The sequence below is a fragment of the Lissotriton helveticus genome, chromosome 11, assembly GCF_964261635.1.
Source record: "Lissotriton helveticus chromosome 11, aLisHel1.1, whole genome shotgun sequence".
In the NCBI taxonomy this organism is placed as follows: Eukaryota; Metazoa; Chordata; class Amphibia; order Caudata; family Salamandridae; genus Lissotriton; species Lissotriton helveticus.
Window position 1 is genome coordinate 1156095320 of NC_136072.1, and position 24127 is coordinate 1156119446.

The 24127-nt window shown below is 47.3% G+C and overlaps 1 protein-coding gene across 1 annotated transcript in view; it reads left to right on the forward strand.

Moving 5' to 3' along the window:
- The window catches only part of PPIL2 (peptidylprolyl isomerase like 2), a 361075-nt gene that overhangs the window by 80354 nt on the left and 256594 nt on the right, over nt 1-24127 (forward strand). The window contains exons 7-8 of the mRNA XM_078667958.1: nt 2797-2888; nt 11207-11296. Coding sequence (XP_078524084.1) covers nt 2797-2888; nt 11207-11296 — 182 coding nt within the window. The remainder of the gene's footprint in view (nt 1-2796; nt 2889-11206; nt 11297-24127) is intronic.

Consider the following 24127-nt stretch of genomic DNA (forward strand, 5'->3'; position numbering starts at 1 on the left):
ACCGAACACAAAAGTAACATTAGGACTCACTCTACTAAATCCACGGTTGCTGTACATTTCACAGAAAAACGCCACAATTTGAACCAATTGAGAGCTTGTGTACTGGAAGTAATACCCAGGAAAGAAGGAACACTGAACAAAAAAAACTTACTTAAACGTGAAAATCATTGGATTTATTATTTGAATAGTCTTAAACCTCACGGTTTAAATGATCGTACCGAATTTTTATGTTACTTGTGAACAACATTGTTGCAAAACCATTGTATCTGATCATATTGAACATTGTAACTGAAAACACTGTTTATTTTATGCCTGTAGACACCCACAAAGTGAAGTCACGATTAATCTCTACTTGCACGCGATGGTTTAGATGTTAAAGGCAGGATTGCTAAAGTTTTGTTATTTCAAACTAACCGGCTGGTTTCAGAAAAAGCGAGATACACACACTGCGCATGCGTTTAACCGCGCGGCGCCAGTGGGAGTTTTCTTAAAGACTGAAAGCGCATACCGCGTTTGAAACTCACACGGAGTAGCGGGTTTAAGCGTTAACAACAAGAAAGGTGAGCATCATACGGAGATAGTCAAGCTAGGCGCAACACTGCGTAGATCTTGTAGAGAGGCTGAGTACCCTCGAGTAACTGGCATGAACGCGACTTTAATTAACTGAATGAAAAGCAGGGAAGCCGCACATGTTTAATTTCATGACCGTTTGTTTAAAGGGGCGCGCCGCTTTAATGAGCATGAATCACCTGAGCAACTCCTGAACTCGCACATTGATCTTCTAAAGCGTATTTACATGAGTCTAAAGTTGAAATAGCATGCATGAACTTTGAGTAAAGCATATAAATTAATATGTATTGATGATGAAACTGTTACATTGTATATATTTCTGTTCAATTAACAGACGTTCCCTGATGAAGGTGGACATAAACACCGAAATGCATTGGAACTAATATGAGTTGTTATACGTCATGAACATTGGACAAAATATTGAAATACAATTATTTTGAAAACAAAGAACTTATGTTGTAAACTTGTTTTTTCTCACGAACTGAGCTGTAAATGAGTACAGCAAATTGGGACACTGGTGCCATGGGAGACACACCTATGGGTTCATAGAGGTGCTACCAGTTAGTTCTTTAGTATGTATTGCTCATTGGAGTGTTGAGAAAACATTCACAAATAGCTGGACAGATTTAAAGGAGAATTTGACAGCCGACATAAGAAGCAGATTTCACAATTTTATTCCTAGTGCCATGAATGATAGTGCCAGATGCATCATTCTGTTCCTGAACGTAGACTTGAAGTTCACAACTAGTAGCACTACTAGAGCGGGATGTATGACGGTACAACGCGTACCGTTACAACGCGTACCTTTACGACGCAGGTTTAACAACGCAAGTCGTTACAATGACTTGCGTTGGGGGGCGCTGGATAGTGAATAGTTTAATTTACTATTCCAACTCCAGTCCCCGTGGATAGTAGGGAAGGTGTTGGATAGTAAATTAAACTATCCCCTATACTAGAGCGCCCTCCAGCGAAAGTCGTTGTAACGACTTTCGTTGTAAATCCTGCGTTGTAACGGTACCGCATTGTAACTGTTCCGTTGTAAAGGATGTTTCCCCTAGAGAGTGTGAAAAAGAGAGGGGAATGATGGTGAGAAAGGAGAGAGGGCTGCATCCTGAGAGGGAGAGGCAGAAGATTGGAACAGTGAGAGTGAACAGTAAGAGAAGAGGGCCTGCCAGCTGACAGAAAGGCCAACAGGTGGTGAAAAGAATAAAGATTACAACAGAAGAATATGGAGCAGCGAAAAGGGCAAAAAGCAGATATAGAAAGATGGTGAGGATGACAGCGAGAATGTTGAAAAGACAAAAAAATTTGGAAGGGCATATAAAAGACAAGTTGGGGGAACTGAGAGAAAGCATGTGGGGGGGGGAGGCACAGACAAAGGGCTTGTTAGGGGAGGCGAGGGAAAAGATAGAGAAAAGGGAACCGAGAGATGAAGAGGTTGAATAGAGAGTGAACAGAGAGATTATGTCAGGGTTCCCTTTGTTACTTAAATGTCAGACCTTTCAATCCAAATCCCAGTGCACCATATCTTTGAAAATATGGTGCTACTCTTCTTTCCTTTTCACGCAACCCAGCACAACCGCTTCACTTGTCGCTGTGTTGTGTGAAATGTTAACAAATATGTCCCTCAAAGATTTAAATAAATATATCCCTCAAAGATTTAAATAAATATATCCCTCAAAGATTTAAATAAATATATCCCTCAAAGATTTAAATAAATATATCCCTCAAAGATTTGGCACAGGTGTCCAGAATAACATTTTGTCTTGGACCTTGTACAGTGCTCTGCGGCTTTTTTGGCTAGGGTTGCGTTACTGAAACGACATATACATACATACCCTTGCATGTTATCAAGGATGGTGTTTGGCAGACACAATAAACAGAGCTTCATTTTGTTCCTCGAATGATCGGTGTTGCAGGTACCAACTTGAAGGCGCATAAGCGGTCCTCGTTTTACTGAACTCTGCCCAGGCTTGCATCGCTTACCTGTACAATTATTTCTAATCCTGGCCGCAGGCACTGAATCCAGGTCTAAGACGTGGTTACTTTTTTGCCTCTGCTCAGCAGATGAAGGGCAGATCTGTGGTTGTGTCTGGGGGGTAGAGGTCTGAACCTTGCGTGGTCGGTTTGACGCTTTCTGTGTTCACATTAACAAGTGTCGAGTGACGTGAAAGAGGACCCAAATGTGCCATCCTTTTAATAACCCCCTCTTTATTGCCTTCCTAGGTAAATACCACTGCCCTGTGCTGTTCACCGTCTTCACCAATAACTCCCACATCGTGGCCGTGAGGACGACGGGCAATGTCTACGCCAACGAGGTGAGCTGGAGTCTTCCTCTTTGAGGTGCTGATGCCCTTCTAGAAGATGATGTCCATGGAAAGATGCTCTGGCCTGTAGGCCTCTCTTGCATAGGAGTGTGTCTTCTGTCTGGTGCCAGCGTTTTACTTTTTATTGATCCTTAGTCAAGGTGACCCATGACCTCCCACAGGTATCCCTCCAAAACTGCCTCATGCAGTCCCCTCAGAACCGAAGGTTTGTGTTGCTGAGATCTCTTCCCTCTATGGATGCACCGTGACGTAGTCCTCACCCCACACTCGAAAGTCATTGGTTTACTTGGCCTCTAGCTTTTTTTCCTGTACAAGATCTGTGGGGACAAATGACCTTACTGGGCGTGGGAGCTGCACCACCACGCGCCTTTTAGCCTTTTCCGGAGACGCCCTGTGCTTCATCCTGTGGACTCCACAGCCTGTGAGTGTGGAGAGCCTGTAGAGAACCGAGGTTGGTGGGCGGAATTTGTGTAATTGCGTTACGCAAATCTCCGCAAAATGGTAAAAAATCTCCGAACACGCAGAAATTCCGCGAACACGTGAAATTGCTTGTTCACAATGCTTTTTTACTGTTCGCAATAGCTGTTTGCGTGCTCTGGGGGGGGGAGGGAAATATCTTGCGAACACACATTTGAGAACGTGAACAAGGAAAAAATGTTGCGAAGCTGCGGAACGCAGAATTTTGGGCAATTTCGCTTTCTCCAGGGAACGCGAAAATACCCAAATTCCGCGAGCGGAACGGAATTTACCGCCCAGGCCCAGTCCTGATAGTCATCTTTGCATTGAGGGATTCTCGCACTGGGTACCATGATCTGCTCCTGTGATGATTATCTCATTTCTTCTCTGTGCAGACAGGTTAGAGTCCTCTGCCCACCTCAGGCCTACCCAGACAACATTACAGGATGGTCATCTGTCCTGCTCCTGGACCCCGGTGCCACTGTACCTGCTCAGGCCTGTCATGGTGCTGCTGCTCCGAGGCCAGACAGTGGCCCTCCTGCACTGGTTGCCACTGTTTAACTAGTTGTGTTTTAAGAGTAGAGCCCGCTGCAGCACATCCACTGAAGTCGGTTTGGTTTGATTTGTGTTTTATGGAGCACTGCAGTTATTTATGAGGCACTGTGAGGCTCTAACCGGATCCTAGAAAAAAAGTTTACACCGGGCTCAGTGTTGATATATTAGTGATTGATTCATAAAAAACTCTAGATATAGTATAATATCACACACATTGGAAAACAATAATTTAGAAAAATATTTTTGATTTATTATTCTTTTTGTTAGTTTTTATGTAGAAAAAATATATATACTCTTAAACACTATTTCTCTTCTATTTGTACAGTCTTCATTTCAATGTATGAATACACATTCATTTTTGTGATATAAATACATTGTTAGAATCCTCCACCTCTATAACTTGATTTAAAGTTGTCCTGAACGATGCAGATATTTCTCTACTGGTACAATTCTACAATACTCATTGAAACATTATATTATGTCATTCAAGTTCTATATAATGATTACATAAATTATCACATAGAGCTTATCACATGAATCTTAAATTCATAGGTTCGAGGCATGTGGGCTGCTGAATTCATATCTATAGCATAGATCGCCGCCTAGTGTTGGGTCCGGATGATTGCACATTGTTGTCCTGGAAGAGTCTTCGAAGTATCACGAGATAGGTGGCTCCTCCCCTGGACTACAGTGCGCATGGGCATCGACTCCATCCTTAGATTGTTTTTTCCGCCATTGGGTTCGGATGTGATTTTGTTAATTCCGGTTCGGAATCGATCAAAACAAACTTTTTCCAGGCCAAAAGGCCTTCTTCGAACCGTCGGTATTGTTTGCGTTCGGTGCCCGACTTACTCCAACTCTTCGAGTCGGATATCCCGGGAGCCGTGTGACTTCGGGGATCGAGGCCAAGTCAACGCAGCAAGACTTTCGACGGCATGGAGCGGAGTACGTTCAAGCACTGTCCCGTGTGTGGATCCAAATACCCACACATCGACGCTCACCCGGTTTGCAACAAATGCCTGTCGCCGGACCACGACAAGGCCAACTGTATGGCCTGTTCCAGGTTTCGTTCGAAGAAAACCATCAAGCTTCGGCGTGCGGCGCGCCTCGAGGCCCGGCGATCGGCTCCAGCACCAGTGGACATCTTCGTCAATGAAGAAGCGGACGAGCAACAGGTCCAACTTCAAGTTTCACCTCCATCGGTGGTCGTCGAGTCCGACTACGAAGCGGACGCCGAAGGCCAAGATGTGGAGGAAGTCGTCGACGAGGTAGGGGCCGACGAAGAGGCCTACGGGGCCATGGAAGATAGCTCGGAGGAAGAGCTATACCCCGTTCGTACTTTTACTAAGGCTCAGGTCGAAGGATCGCCACATGGCCTTACCCTAGACCCTACACCAATATCCACGGCCCCGCCTTCCGGCCCGGCCACGGACACTTCAGCGGAGCCGCCATTGTCAAAATCGAAACCGAAACTGAAACCATCGGTGTCGACGAAGACAAAGATGGCCGAAACGCCATCGAAACCGAAGACGTCTGCTCCCCAATCGACGCCGTCGTCTTCGGAGGCCTCGAAGCCTAAGAAAGATGTCGGCCCCTCAACGGCGCCGAAAGTGGTCAAGGAGCCCAGCTCACGAAAGGCCGGCGACTCGGTGTCGAGCAAAGCAGTCGACCCAAAGCCCAGGAAGGCAGTCGAGGCCGCTCAGGACAAGACAGTCGAGCCGAAAGCCAAGAGGCCTGTCGACACTAAGGCTACCAAGGGCACGGAGCCAAAGTCTGGGACCCCGACGCCAAAGGTCAAGGTTGCCGATCCGAAGTCGTCGGCGTCAACGTCGGCGGCCGTGGTCAAAGATCGCAGCGCACCACCGAAAGATGCTCCTGCGCCTCGATCGGAGACACAGAAGGCGTCGACGCCCGGGTCTTCCCCTGGAGGGGGACCGAGACCATCGGTCGGGTCGACGAAACCATCTGCTTCCTTTACGAAGCAGGTCTCGGACTCCCTCAAACGCCTTAAGGACAGGGCTTCTGCGTCGGAACCGAAGACACCTTCCACAGCGAAGAAAGCTGTCCAAACGCCACAGGCTTCGACGCCGATCCTCTTCACATTACCACCTAAGGTGGCGCCGAAGGCCTTTGCTCCACGGTCGGTGCCCACGGACCCGGTGATGTCGAAGTCGACTCCCCCGGCTGGGGGTTTGAAGCGTCGACCACACTCTTTGTCAGAGCAGTCGGAGCAGTATATCGATGCCGACACCGGGAAGCTGACGCTTTTGAAGAGGAAGATTACGGCGTCACAGCCCTTGGAGTCATTTAAGATTCCTCTAAAGCGCAAAAAAACTGCAGAGGACACACCTGTCTTAGTTGAGCCCAGAGTTCTACAGACTGTAAGGGGTGCAACACCCTCACCCACCTATTCTGAGGGAGAAGATGGGAAGGAGCAGGATGAGGAGTACAATTTTCCAACCAACACGGAGCCTGATGAGCAACAGGACTCATGGGTGGAGGCAGGTGATCAAGGGGATCAGCAGGCAAACCTTGACCCTCAGGTGTTCAACGTCAAGACGTCTCCCACTGAGGATTCAACAGCATTTCATGCTTTGATTGAGAGGGCAGCTAAGAACCATGATGTTGATGTGCATGCTGACCCTGTGGAGGCTGACTTCCTTTTTGACACTTTCTCCAATGCTGAAAAAACGGTGAAAACTCTTCCCATGCTAAAGGGGGTCCTCAGGCATGCTGCGGACATTTTTAAGGAGCCCACAAGGTCAAGGGTTGTTAACCCTCGGATTGAGAAGAAATACAGACCGGCGCCTGGCGATCCAACATACATAAGGGGCCAGTTGCCGTTGGACTCTTTGGTGGTCTCTAATGCTCGCAAACGGGCAAACTCGCAAACCACGGGTGAAGCTCCTCCCCCAGACAAAGAGTCAAAAGTGCTGGAGGCATCAGGAAAAAGAGTAGCAGCTCAGGCAGCCAACATCTGGGGCATCTCAAACACGCAGGCACTATTGGCCAGATACGACAGGGCACACTATGACACCCTAGAGACCCTGTTGCAACACCTGCCAGAACAGTTCAAGGAGGGAGCTGAGATGCTTGTCCAAGAGGGCAAGCTCATTTCCAACGCTGCTATAAAGTGTGCTCTTGACGTTGCTGATACAGCGGCAAGGGCGATCAACACTAGCGTGATGTTGAGGCGTCAGGCTTGGCTCCGAATTTCCGGGTTCAAGCCTGAGATACAGACTACCATCCTCAACCAGCCGGTGAACCTAGACAGGTTATTTGGTCCAGAGGTAGATACCACCCTGGAAAAGATTAAAAAAGATACTGAGACTGCCAAGTCCATGGGGGCTCTCCAGTCCCAGCAGTTTCGAGGAAACACTTTTCGTCGCTCAGGCAATCGAGGTGTTACCAGAGGCCAGATGTCACAGCAGACGCAGTTCAACAAAGGTGGGGCGCAGTCATCCTACCCCAAGCAGAGTAGAGGAGGATACCGGGGAAACCGCTCCAAGGGCAGAGGCAGAGGCAACAACAGTTCCCGTTCCTCTGCCACCAACAAACAGTGACTCCCTGTCACTGCCCCCCGACCATCCAACACCTGTCGGGGGGGAGACTCCAGCAGTTCCTGTCAGTGTGGAATTCCATCACCACGGACAGGTGGGTCAGGCAACTTATCCAGTTCGGCTATTGTTTAGAGCTAACAGCCACTCCACCCAACATGCCCCCAAAACACCGTCCTATGTCATAAGAGCATTTGCACTTATTGCAGCAGGAGGTTCTTGCCATGCTGCAAAAAGGCGCAATAGAGCCCGTGCCAGTGGAAGAAGAAGGCACGGGAGTATATTCCCTGTACTTCTTAATCCCGAAAAAGGACGGGTCACTCAGACCGATTCTAGACCTACGGCCCCTGAACCAGTACATTTTCTCAGAACACTTCCACATGCTAACACTGCAACAGGTTCTTCCATTGCTAAACCAGGGAGACTTCCTCGCAACCTTATACCTCAAGGATGCTTACTTTCACATCCCACTCCACCCCTCCCACAGAAAATACCTCAGGTTCACCATCCAAAACAGGCATTACCAATTCAAGGTCCTTCCTTTCGGGGTGACCACAGCCCCCAGAGTGTTCACGAAATGTCTGGCGACAGTGGCGGCGCACCTCAGGAGACAGAACGTCCATGTCTACCCTTACCTGGACGACTGGCTTGTTCAAGCAAAGTCGGCCCAGCAGTGCGCGGCCGACATGTCCCACACCATTCACCTTCTTCACAGTCTGGGGTTTTCACTAAACTATCCAAAATCGCACCTCCAGCCAGCCCATGTGCGGCAGTATTTGGGCGCGACGATAGACACTTTGGCGGCTACGGCTCAGCCAAACCCAGTGAGGATAGCCAACATCCAGTCGCTAATCCTGAAGTTCAGACCACAACACTCACTTCCTGCGAGAGTGTTCATGCAGTTGATAGGCATGATGGCCTCCTGCATCATCATAGTCCCGCACGCGAGACTGCATATGCGTCCGCTTCAAGAGTGCTTGGCACGTCAGTGGAATCAGGCTCAAGGCCAATTGAAAGACCTAGTGTTGGTGACCGGTCGGGCATACAGCTCTCTGCATTGGTGGAATCCACACAGCCTTTGCAAGGGCCAACCGTTTCAAGAGCCTGTGCCACAGATTATCCTGACGACGGACGCATCTCTCCAGGGGTGGGGAGCTCATGTGCTCCACTACACGGTGCAGGGACTATGGACGACGCAGCAAAAGAAGATGCACATCAACTACCTAGAACTGATGGCAATCTTCATGGCGCTCAAATCATTCAAAGTACATTTGTGCAACAAAGTCGTGTTGATCCGGACGGACAACATGACACCCATGTACTACATCCAAAAGCAGGGAGGTACACACTCTCCACAGTTGTCTCATCTGGCTCAGAGCATGTGGAAGTGGGCCATTCAGAGGAACATCTTCCTCATGGCTGAACACCTCCCGGGCAAGGACAATCAGATGGCGGATCTGCTCAGCAGGTACAGCCACCAGATGCACGAGTGGGAGTTACATCCATCAGTACTCCGCCCGTACTTCCAGCAGTGGGGTCATCCAGAGATAGACCTGTTCGCCACAAGGGAAAACGCAAAATACCAAAGCTTTGCCGCCAGGTTCCCTTACCCACAGTCGCAGGGCAATGCGATATGGATGAACTGGTCAGGCAGATTTGCGTACGCTTTTCCACCAGCACCTCTCATCCCGCTGGTGGCAAGAAAGCTCAAGCAACACTCGATGACGCTCATCCTGGTTGCTCCAACGTGGGCACGCCAACCATGGTACACCACGTTTCTAGAACTCTCCGTGGTGCCGCATCGAAGGCTGCGCCTCACACCCAAGCTCTTGACGCAGAACTATGGCGACATTCAGCATCCAGATCCGCAACAGCTCAATCTGGCGATCTGGCTCCTGAGGTCTTAGAGTTTGGCTACCTTAATCTGCCTCCTGAATGCATGGACATCATCCGGGAGGCAAGAAAGCCCACTACCCGAGCTTGCTATGCAGCGAAATGGAAGCGGTTTGTCATTTACTGTACTGACCACAATATCAACCCGCTAGATGCATCCATTCCTGATATCATCTGCTATTTGGTACATCTTTACAAATGCAATCTAGCATATGCTTCCATTAGGATACACTTATCCGCCATAGCGGCTTATCTCCAAAACAGGCAGCATCTCTCTGTTTTCAGAGTGCCGGCCATTAAAGCCTTCCTGGAAGGGCTGAAGCGCATCATCCCTCCCAGGACCCCGCCAGCTCCGGTGTGGAACCTCAACGTGGTCCTCACCAGGTTGATGGGCCCACCTTTTGAGCCTCTCCATTCCTGTGAGATTCAATTCTTAACGTGGAAAGTGGCTTTTCTCATTGCCATTACTTCTCTACGGCGAGTTAGTGAGCTGCAAGCACTCCCGGTACAAGAGCCATTTATTCAAATTCATTCCAACAGGGTTGTGCTGCGCACTAACCCTAAGTTTCTTCCGAAGGTGGTGTCGCAGTTTCATGTCAATCAAACCATCGAACTGCCCGCATTCTTTCCAAACCCTGAAACAGTAGCCGAAAGAATGCTCCACACTCTTGATGTCAAAAGAGCGTTAATGTACTACATTGACAGAACAATGGATTTCAGAAAGACACAACAGCTCTTTGTTGCCTTCTCAGCCCAGCACAAAGGCAACCCCATTTCTAAAGCAGGAATAGCCAGATGGATCGTTGAGTGCATTCAGATTTGCTATCACAAAGCTAAGCGCACTTTAACGGTCCCCCCCAGGGCCCACTCCACTCGCAAGTTGGGGGCCTCCATGGCGTTCCTAGGCAATATTCCTTTGGAGGACATTTGTAGAGCAGCCACATGGTCTACACCACATACGTTCACTAAACATTACTGTGTAGACGTGCATTCCAAACAGCAAGCAGCTGTAGGACAGGCTGTTCTTAGAACACTTTTTCAAACTTCTGCAACTGGCACGGGCAGCCGCCGTTAGTGGAGGGACTGCTATGTATTCTATGCTATAGATATGAATTCAGCAGCCCACATGCCTCGAACTGAATATGCTACTTACCAGTATGCATCTGTTCTTGGCATGTAGGGCTGCTGACATTCATATCGCCCGCCCTCCTCCCCGGCGCCCGTAGCGGTTGCAGACTTCTTCTTCTTACACTTACTCTTAGACATGGTTATCGTTTACACTATTGCACTCCATCTTTGCCACAATGGCTAAAAACAATCTAAGGATGGAGTCGATGCCCATGCGCACTGTAGTCCAGGGGAGGAGCCACCTATCTCGTGATACTTCAAAGACTCTTCCAGGACAACAATGTGCAATCATCCGGACCCAACACTAGGCGGCGATCTATGCTATAGATATGAATGTCAGCAGCCCTACATGCCAAGAACAGATACATACTGGTAAGTAGCATATTCATTGTCATCACTGGTAATGATGTTGTAGAATACCACCAACCGGATCCTACATAGGTTCCTGGAATCACTCTGAAATGCATTATTAAGAGATGTGTATCCGGAAGCTCATGAAAACTGAGATTAGTTGCAGTTCTAAGTTATTGAGGCTAAGAATGCCATGTGTTGCAGTAAGAGCAGAGAAAGTGAGACCACCACGACACTGTGCTGCAGTCAAGAAATAAGATAGGAGGGAAGTCGTGAGATCGCCAGTGCCTGCATGTGTTTTCAGCTGTCCCTCATGTGCGAGATATCCCTGTACCTTTCATGCACTAATCCTACCCTCTTCCTCTTCAGGCCATTGAGCAGCTGAACATCAAACCCAAAAACTTCAAAGACCTGCTGACGGACGAGCCGTTCACCCGCCAGGACCTAATCACACTGCAGGTAGGGCTCCGCCGCAATCCAAGGGCCTACGAGGTGCGTGGTGGGCTGGGGCTTTAGCTACATTCCTTCCAGGGTACATGGAGGTCCTGACAGGCCCCGGTAGAGCCCGCTACTGAAGTGCCAAGGGGGGGAAGAGTCTCAAACATAGGCACCAAGTTGTGGGGGCTCATGGTGCCAGGACTCAACATTACATTGTGTTTGGAGTCAGGCCAGAACCGCCCAGTTGTCTATCATCTCCTGGCCAGCGTAAGGGACCAATCGAAAAGGTGGTCTTTTATTGGGACCCCGGGAGGGAAAAAGAGAGAAACATGTTGATAACGTGGAAGAGAATCCTTTAATTTCAGCGCCATGTATTCATAGATATGGAACTTCCCATAGGAAATGTTTCTTTGTACTCACTGAATGCTTTCATAGTTTTTATGACACAGTGATCGTTAGGTCTTTTGGTGCCTTTTCTTGGTTTGTTGAAAATTTGTTCAGAGGTTTTGGATATGGAGCTCGTGACGGAAATCCTCAAACTCTCCCATATCTCCTATCACATGTATGCTGACGATGCTCAACTTTACATTAAATGGCCTCGTCTGATGACATCAGCATCCTCAATAACACTTTGAAAAAAACTAAACATTTGCTGGCTCGTAACCACCTCAAACTTAACGCACTCCAAACCAAATTCTTATTGATGTTATCACCCAGTATCGCTCCTAATATCAAAGACTGGCTCCCGCATCTCACTGCCTCGAACTGCACCCCACACATCATTGACTCCGCTAAATCCCTAGGAATAAACTTGGACAATGCCCTCTCCATGAAAAATCATATCGGTGCCTCCACCAGAGCAGCTAATCATCAACTACACACATTCATAAACTAAAACCTTCCCTTCCCACTGCAGATCTCAAAAAAGCGGTTCAAGCACTGGTGATATCATTAGACTATGGTAGTGCTACCCTTGTGGGCCTTACGAAAATCAATGCTACCTTCAACGCAGCAGCAAGGCTCTTCACTGGCTCGAATAAGAGGGATCATATCACCCCTGACCTCCAATCACTGAACTGGCTCCACCACGAGGCTAGGATCCGCCTCAAAATTGCCTGCGTGACCCACAAAGCTCTTCACCACAACACTCTCTCTTACCTGACCCAGACGCTGACCCTATCCTGCTTTAACAGATCTTCTCGAAACACAATCTCCCTACTTCTTAGGCAACAAAACCTACAAGCGAGCCTTTTCCGGAATTGCCCCTAAAATCTGGGACTCCCTTCCTCCAGAGACAAAGTCCAACCCTACAACACCCATCTTCAGAAAAGAAGTAAAACCTCTGCTCTAAAAGATTCCTTTCACATTGAGGATTTACCTCCCTCACCCCAAGCGTGACACTGTTACTCGCCTGTTTGACTTTCTATTTATCACTTCTTCGTCCATACCACCTGGGATCTGCGCAGATCTTCCATTTCCTATCCATGTTTACACTAACTGCTGCAGAAACGCCCTCCACCGATTGCGTGTTGTCCATACTATTATTTACGAGTGACTGTGTTCCTGTCCTCCTACTATTTCCTACTGTAACTAATGCCTCCATGACCAATACCATGTGTATATCTATAGTTTGAATCATAATGACCTTTCATTATTCTTGTACAGTGTGCTGACACTAGAAAGGGTCTTGTTCACACTATATAAAACTCCATAAATAAAATATAAGGCAGAAAGTAAGGGTGTTATGTTCATGGCAGTATATAGATATATTCACAGAAGTTTGCAAACAGCTTTATTTTTTTAAAGAGCCTCAAAGGTTTGTGAATATTACTGAAATTAGAACAATTTAGAAAATGACTCACTTAGATTGTGTTCGAGTACACCATACAGACTATACTTAAGAGACAGCCATCATATTTCACATAAATGCCTAGTACACCTACCGCACATGAGGCACACATTCAACAGCCACACACTTCACTCACCTGACACCCTCCATGGCTTCACAAACCTAAATTTCTAACTTCTTTTAACAAAATGAAAAAAAAGAAAGTTAATGGATATCTCACAAATAATGCCTATTTAATACAAAATAGTATGATTGTATTACTGTACACATGACAAACTGTATTATATGTTCATGTACTACAAAAAAACTTTTATTATTTACAAAAATGATACTCAAACATTACTTCACATACATTTATACCTTTAAAAAATATGTAAAATGTAATAACATGTTTGCATATTTCACTTAAATCAAAAATAGGGTTCAGAAAGTTAAATTTCCAGAAAATACTGTTCATAAGACCATTAAACCACTGACACTTACATTTCTTCATATTTTAAAAATGAATATTTATTGAAAAAGAAAACATATTCCATGAAAAAACGAAAGCTGAGAGGGCGTTAAATTGACTAATACATTAGCACTGAAAACTAAACCAAAAAGTCTAGAAATTGACAAGTTAAGGTGCTGCCTTCATGCCGCGTTACGAAGTCAATCTTGAATCCCACTCATTAGTACTTGAGAAAGTTTAAAATGAAGTCTGTTTTAGAATCGAATTATGGTTGTAAGTGATAATTTGAGGTGGTACAATGATGTCATTAAGTTGTTGGACTAATAATGTAGAACATTTACAAAGTTGCTTGTGCAGATGTTTTCGGGCTCTCATTTTGGTAGATGTTGGACTTCGCCCTTCTGGCAGGTTCACCCCTGAACTTTTTGCCTTTTAAGGTTACATCATTATAGTGATTCCTGGTCTTTGCGCACTTTAGCACTGTGGCGCAGTGTAAAGTGCGTGCGCTCTCTGAGTGCCTGGGTGAGATTGGCCTGCCCTCCCATAGGAATGCAGGGGGGATATGGGTGTCCATGGTAGTTCCTGATGGGTGGGGAGTGCAGGCTCGAGTCTGGTACGTGTGAACTCGTGAGATTGAATGCTGCGCGATGATGTGTGCGGCGTTCATGTGTCTAGTGTGGAGGTGCCACTTCTAGAAGTTGGCCTGCCTGTGCAGTAAATGTGATTTGACTGTCTGGCTTGTGATTGGTTGGAGCTGGCTGGTGTGCCTGGCTCCAGATGTCAGGATGGGTCTGCCCCGGTGGTGAATGGGGAAATCTGCATGTTGATGGCAGGGAGGGGCTGCACCTGGGACCTGAATAGGGCTGGGCTTTCCCTTCACAATGCTGGCTCCGCCCCCTGTGGTGCGACTGATGATCCTAGCCTGTCCTGTGAATAGGGAGAGGGGCTGAGCAAAACAAAGTGTTCCAGAACCAGCTACGTCTGGTTTTTCCCCACCCTGCACCCTAGAGACAAAGGGATTTGGTGTATAAAAAGAGGCTGTGACCTCATGTTAAATGTTCTTGTATCCTGACTTGAATCTACCAGGGGCGTGCTGCTGCTGGGGCCCAGGGGAAGGATTGCCTCCCTGGGCCCTGCCCAGCCCCTGGATTGCTGATGGACTTGGATGCTGGAGGACTTTCCTTTTTCTTGGCAGCTGCTTGCTCCATCTATTGATGATCCAGGACTTTGTGGGACCCTCCTGCCCTCCTCACCTATGGGGTCTGTGTTCCTTGGGTCCTTTTTGGGGCCTTTGGTGCTTTCTACGCCCCCCTAGCGCCCTGGAGCGCTGTGCTCCTTTTCCTCGTGGCCCCTTCATAGCAGGAGCCCACCCTGCTTTATCGTCCCAATCAGAGGAAGTCAACCCCTCATTTGCGCTCTTTATCCTTATTTATTTACAGAACGGGTGCTCACCCCGTGTTTGTGTGCCTTAGCGGATGCCCACCCCGCTTCTACATTTTAATTGCCTACCGAGGGTGCCCACCCCTCATTTGCCGATACGAGAATCACCCGTGCCGCAGGGGTGCCCGTTGTGCAGGGGTGCCCGTTGTGCAGGGGTGCCCATTGTGCAGGGGTGCCCGTGGCGCAGGGGTGGCCGTGGCGCAGGGGTGCTCATGGCGCAAGGGTGCGCAGGGGTGCCCATTGTGCAGGGGTGCCCATTGTGCAGGGGTGCCCATACCGCAGGGGTTGCCCGTGGCGCAGGGGTTGTTCGTGGCGCAGGGGTTGGTGCGGGCGGGAACCCATGGCGCAGGGGAGTGCCCATTGTGCGGGGGTGCCCGTGCCGCAGGGGTGCTCATGGCGAAAGGGTGCGCAGGGGTGCCCGTGATGCAGGGGTGCCCATTGTGCAGGGGTGCCCATTGTGCAGGGTTGCCCGTGCCGCATGGGTTGCCCGAGCCGCATGGGTTGCCCGTGGCACAGGGGGGGGCCCGTGGCGCGGGGGAGTGCCTATTGCACAGGGGATGCTAGTGGCGCAGAGGATGCTAGCGGCGCAGGGGTGCCCATGCTGTAGGGGTGCCCATTGTGCAGGGTTGCCCATACCGCAGGGTTGCCCGTGGCGCAGGGGTGCCCGTGGCGCTCGGGTGCCCGTGGCGCTCATGGCGCAGGTGTGCCCATTGTGTGGGGGTGCCTGTGCCGCAGGGGTGCCCTTGGCGCAGGGGTGCCCATGCTGCAGAGGTGCCCAGTGTGCAGGGGTGCCCATACCGCAGGGCGCAGGGGTTGCCCGTGGCACAGGGGTTGCCCGTGGCGCAAGGGGGCGCAGGGTTGCCCGTGGCGCAGGGGTGCACGTGGCGCTCATGGCGCAGGTGTGCCCATTGTGTGGGGGTGCCCGTGCCTCAGGGGTGCCCATTGTGCAGGGGTGCCCATGCCTCAGGGGTGCCCATGCCTCAGGGGTGCCCATGCCTCAGGGGTGCCCATGCCTCAGGGGAGTGCCCATGGCGCAGGGGAGTGCCCATGCCACAGGGGTGCCCGTGCCTTGCCTGTGCCCGTGGCATGGGAGTTGCCATGGCGCAGGGGTGCCCCTGCTGCAGGAGTGCCCATACCGCAGGGGTGTCCGTGCCTCAGGGGTTGCCGCGCTGCAGGGGTGCCCGTGCCTCAGGGGTTGCCGTGCCTCAGCGGTTGCCGCGCTGCAGGGGTGCCCGTGCCGCAGGGGTGCCCATTGTGCAGGGATGCCAGTGCCGCAGGGGTGCCCATGCCGCAGGGGTGCCCGTGGCGCAGGGGTGCCCGTGGCGCAGGGGTGCCCATTGTGCAGGGGTGCCCATACCGCAGGGGGCAGGGGTTGCCCGTGGCGCAGGGGTTGTTCGTGACGCAGGGGTCGGCGCGGGCGGGCGCCCATGGCGCAGGGGAGTGCCCATTGTGCGGGGGTGCCCGTGCCACAGGGGTGCTCATGGCGAAAGGGTGCGCAGGGGTGCCCATTGTGCAGGGGTGCCCATTGTGCAGGGTTGCCCGTGCCGCAGGGGTTGCCCGTGGCACAGGGGGGGGCCTGTGGTGCGGGGGAGTGCCTATTGCACAGGGGATGCGAATGGCTCAGAGGATGCTAGCGGCGCAGGGGTGCCCATGGCGCAGGGGTGCCCATGCTGTAGGGGTGCCCGTGCCTTGGGGGTGCCCGTGGCATGGGAGTTGCCATGGCGCAGGGGTGCCCCTGCTGCAGGAGTACCCATACCGCAGGGGGCAGGGGTTGCCCGTGGCGCAGGGGTTGCCCATGGCACAGGGGTTGCTCGTGGCGCAAGGGGGCGCAGGGGTGCCCGTGGCGCAGGGGTGCCCATTGTGCAGGGGTGCCCCTGCCGCAGTGCCCCGCAGAAGCCGATGGGCCCGGGACCAGGCTCCCGAGTTGCTCCGCTCACATCCAGCGCCATCAAGCGTCTCGGTTTTACGAGCGCTCGTAAAAAAGCGATTTATTCCAAGCTGGCGGGAGCCGAGATTTAACAGTGTAATGAGATCTACCCCCCCTCCCCCCCCCCCCCCCCCCAGCTCTGCGGCATTAACCCTCTGAGCGGCGCATCTCCACCAGCGGAAGGTTACTCGTGCTGCTGTGAAAGGGCTCAGGAGCATTTGCGCATCACCAAGGAAAGTGTCTTGATTTGTTCTGATCCTGTTAAAAACGTTGTTTCCATCACTTCAGACTTACAAACAAATGAGCCTCGGGTATGCTTTCTTAACCCTATAGTTTTAAATATGTGTACAGGTCATGTACAAGGATTTAACTTGTGTTGGGTATTAGAAAAAACAAGCATTGGAAATGCAATAGGTCTCGCATTAGAAAAGTTGGAGTTATTGGTCTTGTAAATGACATATTTTATTTATTTGTTGGTTTTTAAAATTGCTAATTTGATGGCTTTGTCATTTACAATGCCAATAGAGTAAGATTTGTGAACGGATGACTTTTTTTGGTGGAATTGGCGCTTTACAAAATACAGGCATATATTCCAATTAGTCCATATATAGGTTGTTGGGTGCTTAGGCATGGGTTGTCATCCTACCCCACCAATACTCAAACGATCAGAATTTCAAGAACAAACCTATCACACCAACAGAAAATATTACGCAAGCTTATATAGTTATCTCCAAGTTCAACATAAAGGCACAATGTGACAAAAATAAAATTCATTTAATTTCAAAGTCTTTCCCTCAGTCCAGCCAACACGTGTTTCGTCGTCTGGGCGGATACCCACGACTTCCTCAGGGCTGGGAAAAAATACAACATGAAAATATATTGGAGTTGCGAGATGCACTGTCTCGTATGTCAACAGTTTACAATTAAGTCATGCTATTTAAACGCAAAACAATACTGTCTACTTTCAAATTTCTTTAGGTAACATCATATGCTGTCCATACATGCATATGGAGGGGTACAGGAGGTGGGATTGGACATGCCGCTCCCATAGGTAGATAAATTTATCATTTCAAAGTCTAGTACCGCAGCGGACTACCTCACAGTTTGTGATGGTGATTATCAAATAACTCGTGCAAGTATGATTATACTGATATCATATGTGCTCACCCCAGTATTCCTCAAACCAATGGGTGAATATTGACGTGCCATGTCGTGCCGGATTTGTGCGACCTTAATGCCAAACGTCCCAATCAAAGGGTTCTGCTCTATTTATTAGAAGCTGAGTAAGTCTATACTCAGGCTTACCTGATAACGAATAATAAGCGACCTTTATGCCTAAAATGAATCAAATTGGACCAGGAGTTAAATCTCTAGATACTTTCTCCTTTCAAAGCCTCTCATTGTACATATATCATCACGGTAAAAAACATACCTTCTAGCTGGTTGTAAATCCGGCCCAGCCTAACGCGGCGTGGGCAAACTTCTTTGTGGGGTTATATTCGTTTTCTCATGATATTGCTAAAATTGAAATAAATCAGTATTTACCTAATCTGGTCTCCATAAACCTATTTTTCCAAGAATTACATCTATATATTGCCAAGAGCTTACCTTCAAATCGGTAGCTCTGAATAATCACTGTGGGCCGGTGATCCTTAGTGGTGATCCCGGGATGTATATATATTTTTTAATGATATCCTTCCTCCAAATTATTGCGGAGAGAAGATGAATTCCCACTGTTTAAAAAAAGGGGAGATCGATATTAGCTATACATCGTTATCGAATTCCCATGTATCTAAAATCACAACTATGGCCATTCTGTATGTGGCGCTTACCTCCAGATATTAAGGAGTCCAAAGGCGGCTTACTCGCTTACTCTCGCCGAGCGTTCCGCTATATTTTCAAGCCGGCGTCTGTGACCCGGAAGCCCGGCATATAAACACCGGTTTCCTAATCCAGGTCGGCATAGAGGTCTGGTGATCAGTGGACAATTCTCGTCCGCCATCTTAGAGAGGTGTGAATACATTGCCGACGCAATGTATTTCTCTGTGAAAATTAAATAAGTGCTCATAACCATATCTTTGAACGCGTGTCCCGCATAGACTCATATTCTGGTCTACGCATAAGATATTAGTGCGCGTAATTCTATCTTTTAACGGGTGTTATGCATAGACATGAATTTCGGTCTGTGCATGTATTAATAACATTATGTGAAACTATCGTGACGCAAAAGAACTGTGAGGTTATATGCTTATTATTATGATTATAAAACATGCTTATTGCTCATATATTCACAATAACAGCCTGTGTTCATATTGTCTTAAAAATATGCAAACAACATTATTCATTACGTCCGTGGACCTCACTACATTAGTGATTTATGATCCATACAATATTATACATAGATTGAAAATATAGGTCCATAAGCACAACCTGATCTAATTAAGGATTACAGTTAGATGTTATGATACATATATACTTTCAACATTAAATGATATGATGATGCCTAGAAATGTTTGATGAGCCAGTCACTATTCTTCATACAATGTGCATCATCAGACATCTTTTATATATACATGTTCGTCATAATGTTCTGCTTAATCCCCCAAATAGTAATGTAATTCCTGGTCTGAATTCATCCCATGCTCCACCGCCCGCATAGTTAATATCCATGAGGCTTCTCTGCGTCTCAACGCCAATTCTCTGTTGCCCCCTCTTGGATCATTTTTCACCTGATCTATTGCACAAAAACTGATTGTTTTGTGTTTACCCTGTTTTGGACATTGGTTCACATGTGTGGCCGTGTTGTATCGCGTGTCTTGGTGCTTGATGGCTCTTATGTGTTCAAACATCCTTTCTTTTAACATTCTCTTCGTGCTACCTATATAGAAGCTGCCACAAACACATCTGATCATATAGACTACAAAACAGCTATTGCAGTTAAGGAGTTGTTTGATCCTAAACTCCCTTCCCATGTAGTTACGAAATGTCTTGGTCTTATTCATTGCCATTGGACATATTTTGCAAGTGCCACATTTGTGAAAACCAATGCTTTTTTGTGTTAACCAATCAGGCAGTGTCTTAGATTTCATTGGGTATGTTGGACTTATCCATGATTTGATACTTCTACCCTTTCTGTATGTAATGAGGGGATTTTTTGTGATGTATTTGCACAGAGCTTTGTCACTGTTCAATATCCACCAATGTCTAAGCATGCTGTTCCTCAGAACAATTGCTGCATCATCATAATTGGTGATTAGTCTGATTTTATCATCACCCTTGTTAGTTTTCTGTTTCTCACGGAGTGTCACCTCCCTTGGAGTTCTGTCAATTCTCTGTTCTGCCACTGTAATCATGTCTCTCTTATATCCTCTGGATATAAATCTATTTTTCATACTGTGTTTGCATTTCAAGAAATCCTGCTCTTTGCTACAATTTCTTCTCGCTCGGGTAAGTTCCCCAAATGGAATGGATTGAAGTTGGTGTCTCGGATGTGAACTCCCAGCGTGTAAAATAGAATTACATGCTGTCGGTTTCCTGAAGAGTCTGCTCTGTATTTTATTGTCCTCGATGAACAATACTAGGTCTAGGAATTCTATTCTCGTGGTACTGATGGAGTGAGTCAAATGTATACCCATTTGGTTTGAGTTAAGATGATCACAAAATTCGAGAAGACTATTCATGTCCCCGGCCCATATTAGTAGGCAGTCGTCAATATATCGTCCCCAGTAGATGATATATTGATTCCACTTTGCGCCATGTGCGCCCCAGATCCACTCCTCCTCGAACCTACCCATAAATAGGTTCGCGTACGAAGGAGAGAACCTGGAGCCCATGGCTACTCCCTGTTTTTGACGGTACCAAGTAGTTTCAAAAAGGAATACATTGTTCTGTAGTATTAATTTCATCATATCCATAAGCATTTCCGTGTGTGCCCATTGTGATGCTGGTCTTCTCTCCAAGAATTTTCTAGCTGCCCTAAGACCCAAGTCAGTTCTTATGTTGGTGTATAAGGAGGTAACATCAAGACTTGCCATAATCATGCCTTCCTCCCATGAAACATCAGACAAGATACTTAGGATGTTCTTAGTGTCCCTGATGTAGGCTGGTAAGTTCCGTACTAGTGGTTGCAGAAAATTGTCAACATATTGAGAGAGTCTTTCAGTGGGGCCCCCTATGCTGGAAATGATAGGCCTCCCTGGTGGGTATTGTGCGTTCTTATGTATTTTGGGTAGGGTATAAATGCAGGGGAATCTAGGTTTGTCTATTTTTAGATATGTCAGTTCCTCCCTGCTGATCAGACCCTCATGCCACCATTTCTCCAGGTGGGTGTTGATGTCATTCTTAAGTTGTTCCATAGGATTCCCGGTCAGTTTCTCATAATATGTTGCATCTCTTAGTTGTGTTAAGATCTCAATATTATAGTTTGTCGTGTTCATTACCACTATGTTCCCCCCTTTGTCAGCCTCCCTGATAGTAACATTTGGTAATTTGGACAATTCCACAAGTGCTTTACGTTCATCTCTATTTAAATTCTCAGGTAGCCTATTAGATTTCTTATTGTGTTTCAAGTGGGTGTATAGATCTTCAGTGACCAATTTATGAAACATATCCACACTATTGCCACTAGGTAGTGTGGGAGTCCATCTAGACTTCTTGTGTAGGCCACTAGAAATAGTGTAATCTGGTTCTATATCATGATCCAATAACAGTTCATCTATGGACATATGGTCCCTGTCATCATCTACTATAGACAGCAATATCTCACCATCTCTAATTTCTTGTATTGTAGGAATTACATGAGTCGTATACGGGGCTTGTGTTTCTATGCTTTTATTCACAGGTTGCATGCAATCAAAATGTTTCTTCAATTTTAATTTACGAGTGAATTTGAAAAGGTCCACCATGGATTTATGGATGTCCCCCTGTTCCTTTGGGCAGAAACTCATGCCACGTTCAAGTACAGAGATCATGTCAGGTGATAATGTTTTGTCACTGAGATTCACCACTTGCACACCATTACATTCATCTATGTCCTCCCCTATTTCCTCCAAGACCTCAATCTCATTCCCTGTCTTCCTGCATTTGGATCCTCCTCTTTTTCCCCTCCTTGTCTTTTTGGTATATTTGCCGCTTGTCTTGTTTGATCCCTGTCTCCCAGTTTCTTTCGTTTCACCTCCCTTAAAAAAGCACTACATTGTGCTGCATCATCAGATGATATTCCCTCATTCTCACTTGGAAGGGTCTCTAATGAGGTAGATACGGAGCTCGCTGGAGTTATGTTTAGAACTTGTGCCGTAGCCCCCTTTGTGCCTTTCTCTACTAAATGATCATATTTCCTAGCGTAGGTAAATACCCTACCCTGTTTGTAGTCTGTATCATCCCTTTTTATCTTACGCGCTTTGCGTTGTTTTATATCTAACTGGTGTTTCTCTAGTATATTTTTGAGAATTTCATAGTTCTTTTCTGTGGCTTCGGGGAGGTTAAGTTCTTTAATTTCCAATTCTAATGTCGCAATTTCCCCTTGCAGTTTTTTAACTTTGCGAGAGGCATTCTCAATTAATATATTCATGAGATTATTAGAGTTGGAAATTAAATCTGAATCTCAGTGACAAAACATTATCACCTGACATGATCTCTGTACTTGAACGTGGCATGAGTTTCTGCCCAAAGGAACAGGGGGACATCCATAAATCCATGGTGGACCTTTTCAAATTCACTCGTAAATTAAAATTGAAGAAACATTTTGATTGCATGCAACCTGTGAATAAAAGCATAGAAACACAAGCCCCGTATACGACTCATGTAATTCCTACAATACAAGAAATTAGAGATGGTGAGATATTGCTGTCTATAGTAGATGATGACAGGGACCATATGTCCATAGATGAACTGTTATTGGATCATGATATAGAACCAGATTACACTATTTCTAGTGGCCTACACAAGAAGTCTAGATGGACTCCCACACTACCTAGTGGCAATAGTGTGGATATGTTTCATAAATTGGTCACTGAAGATCTATACACCCACTTGAAACACAATAAGAAATCTAATAGGCTACCTGAGAATTTAAATAGAGATGAACGTAAAGCACTTGTGGAATTGTCCAAATTACCAAATGTTACTATCAGGGAGGCTGACAAAGGGGGGAACATAGTGGTAATGAACACGACAAACTATAATATTGAGATCTTAACACAACTAAGAGATGCAACATATTATGAGAAACTGACCGGGAATCCTATGGAACAACTTAAGAATGACATCAACACCCACCTGGAGAAATGGTGGCATGAGGGTCTGATCAGCAGGGAGGAACTGACATATCTAAAAATAGACAAACCTAGATTCCCCTGCATTTATACCCTACCCAAAATACATAAGAACGCACAATACCCACCAGGGAGGCCTATCATTTCCAGCATAGGGGGCCCCACTGAAAGACTCTCTCAATATGTTGACAATTTTCTGCAACCACTAGTACGGAACTTACCAGCCTACATCAGGGACACTAAGAACATCCTAAGTATCTTGTCTGATGTTTCATGGGAGGAAGGCATGATTATGGCAAGTCTTGATGTTACCTCCTTATACACCAACATAAGAACTGACTTGGGTCTTAGGGCAGCTAGAAAATTCTTGGAGAGAAGACCAGCATCACAATGGGCACACACGGAAATGCTTATGGATATGATGAAATTAATACTACAGAACAATGTATTCCTTTTTGAAACTACTTGGTACCGTCAAAAACAGGGAGTAGCCATGGGCTCCAGGTTCTCTCCTTCGTACGCGAACCTATTTATGGGTAGGTTCGAGGAGGAGTGGATCTGGGGCGCACATGGCGCAAAGTGGAATCAATATATCATCTACTGGGGACGATATATTGACGACTGCCTACTAATATGGGCCGGGGACATGAATAGTCTTCTCGAATTTTGTGATCATCTTAACTCAAACCAAATGGGTATACATTTGACTCACTCCATCAGTACCACGAGAATAGAATTCCTAGACCTAGTATTGTTCATCGAGGACAATAAAATACAGAGCAGACTCTTCAGGAAACCGACAGCATGTAATTCTATTTTACACGCTGGGAGTTCACATCCGAGACACCAACTTCAATCCATTCCATTTGGGGAACTTACCCGAGCGAGAAGAAATTGTAGCAAAGAGCAGGAT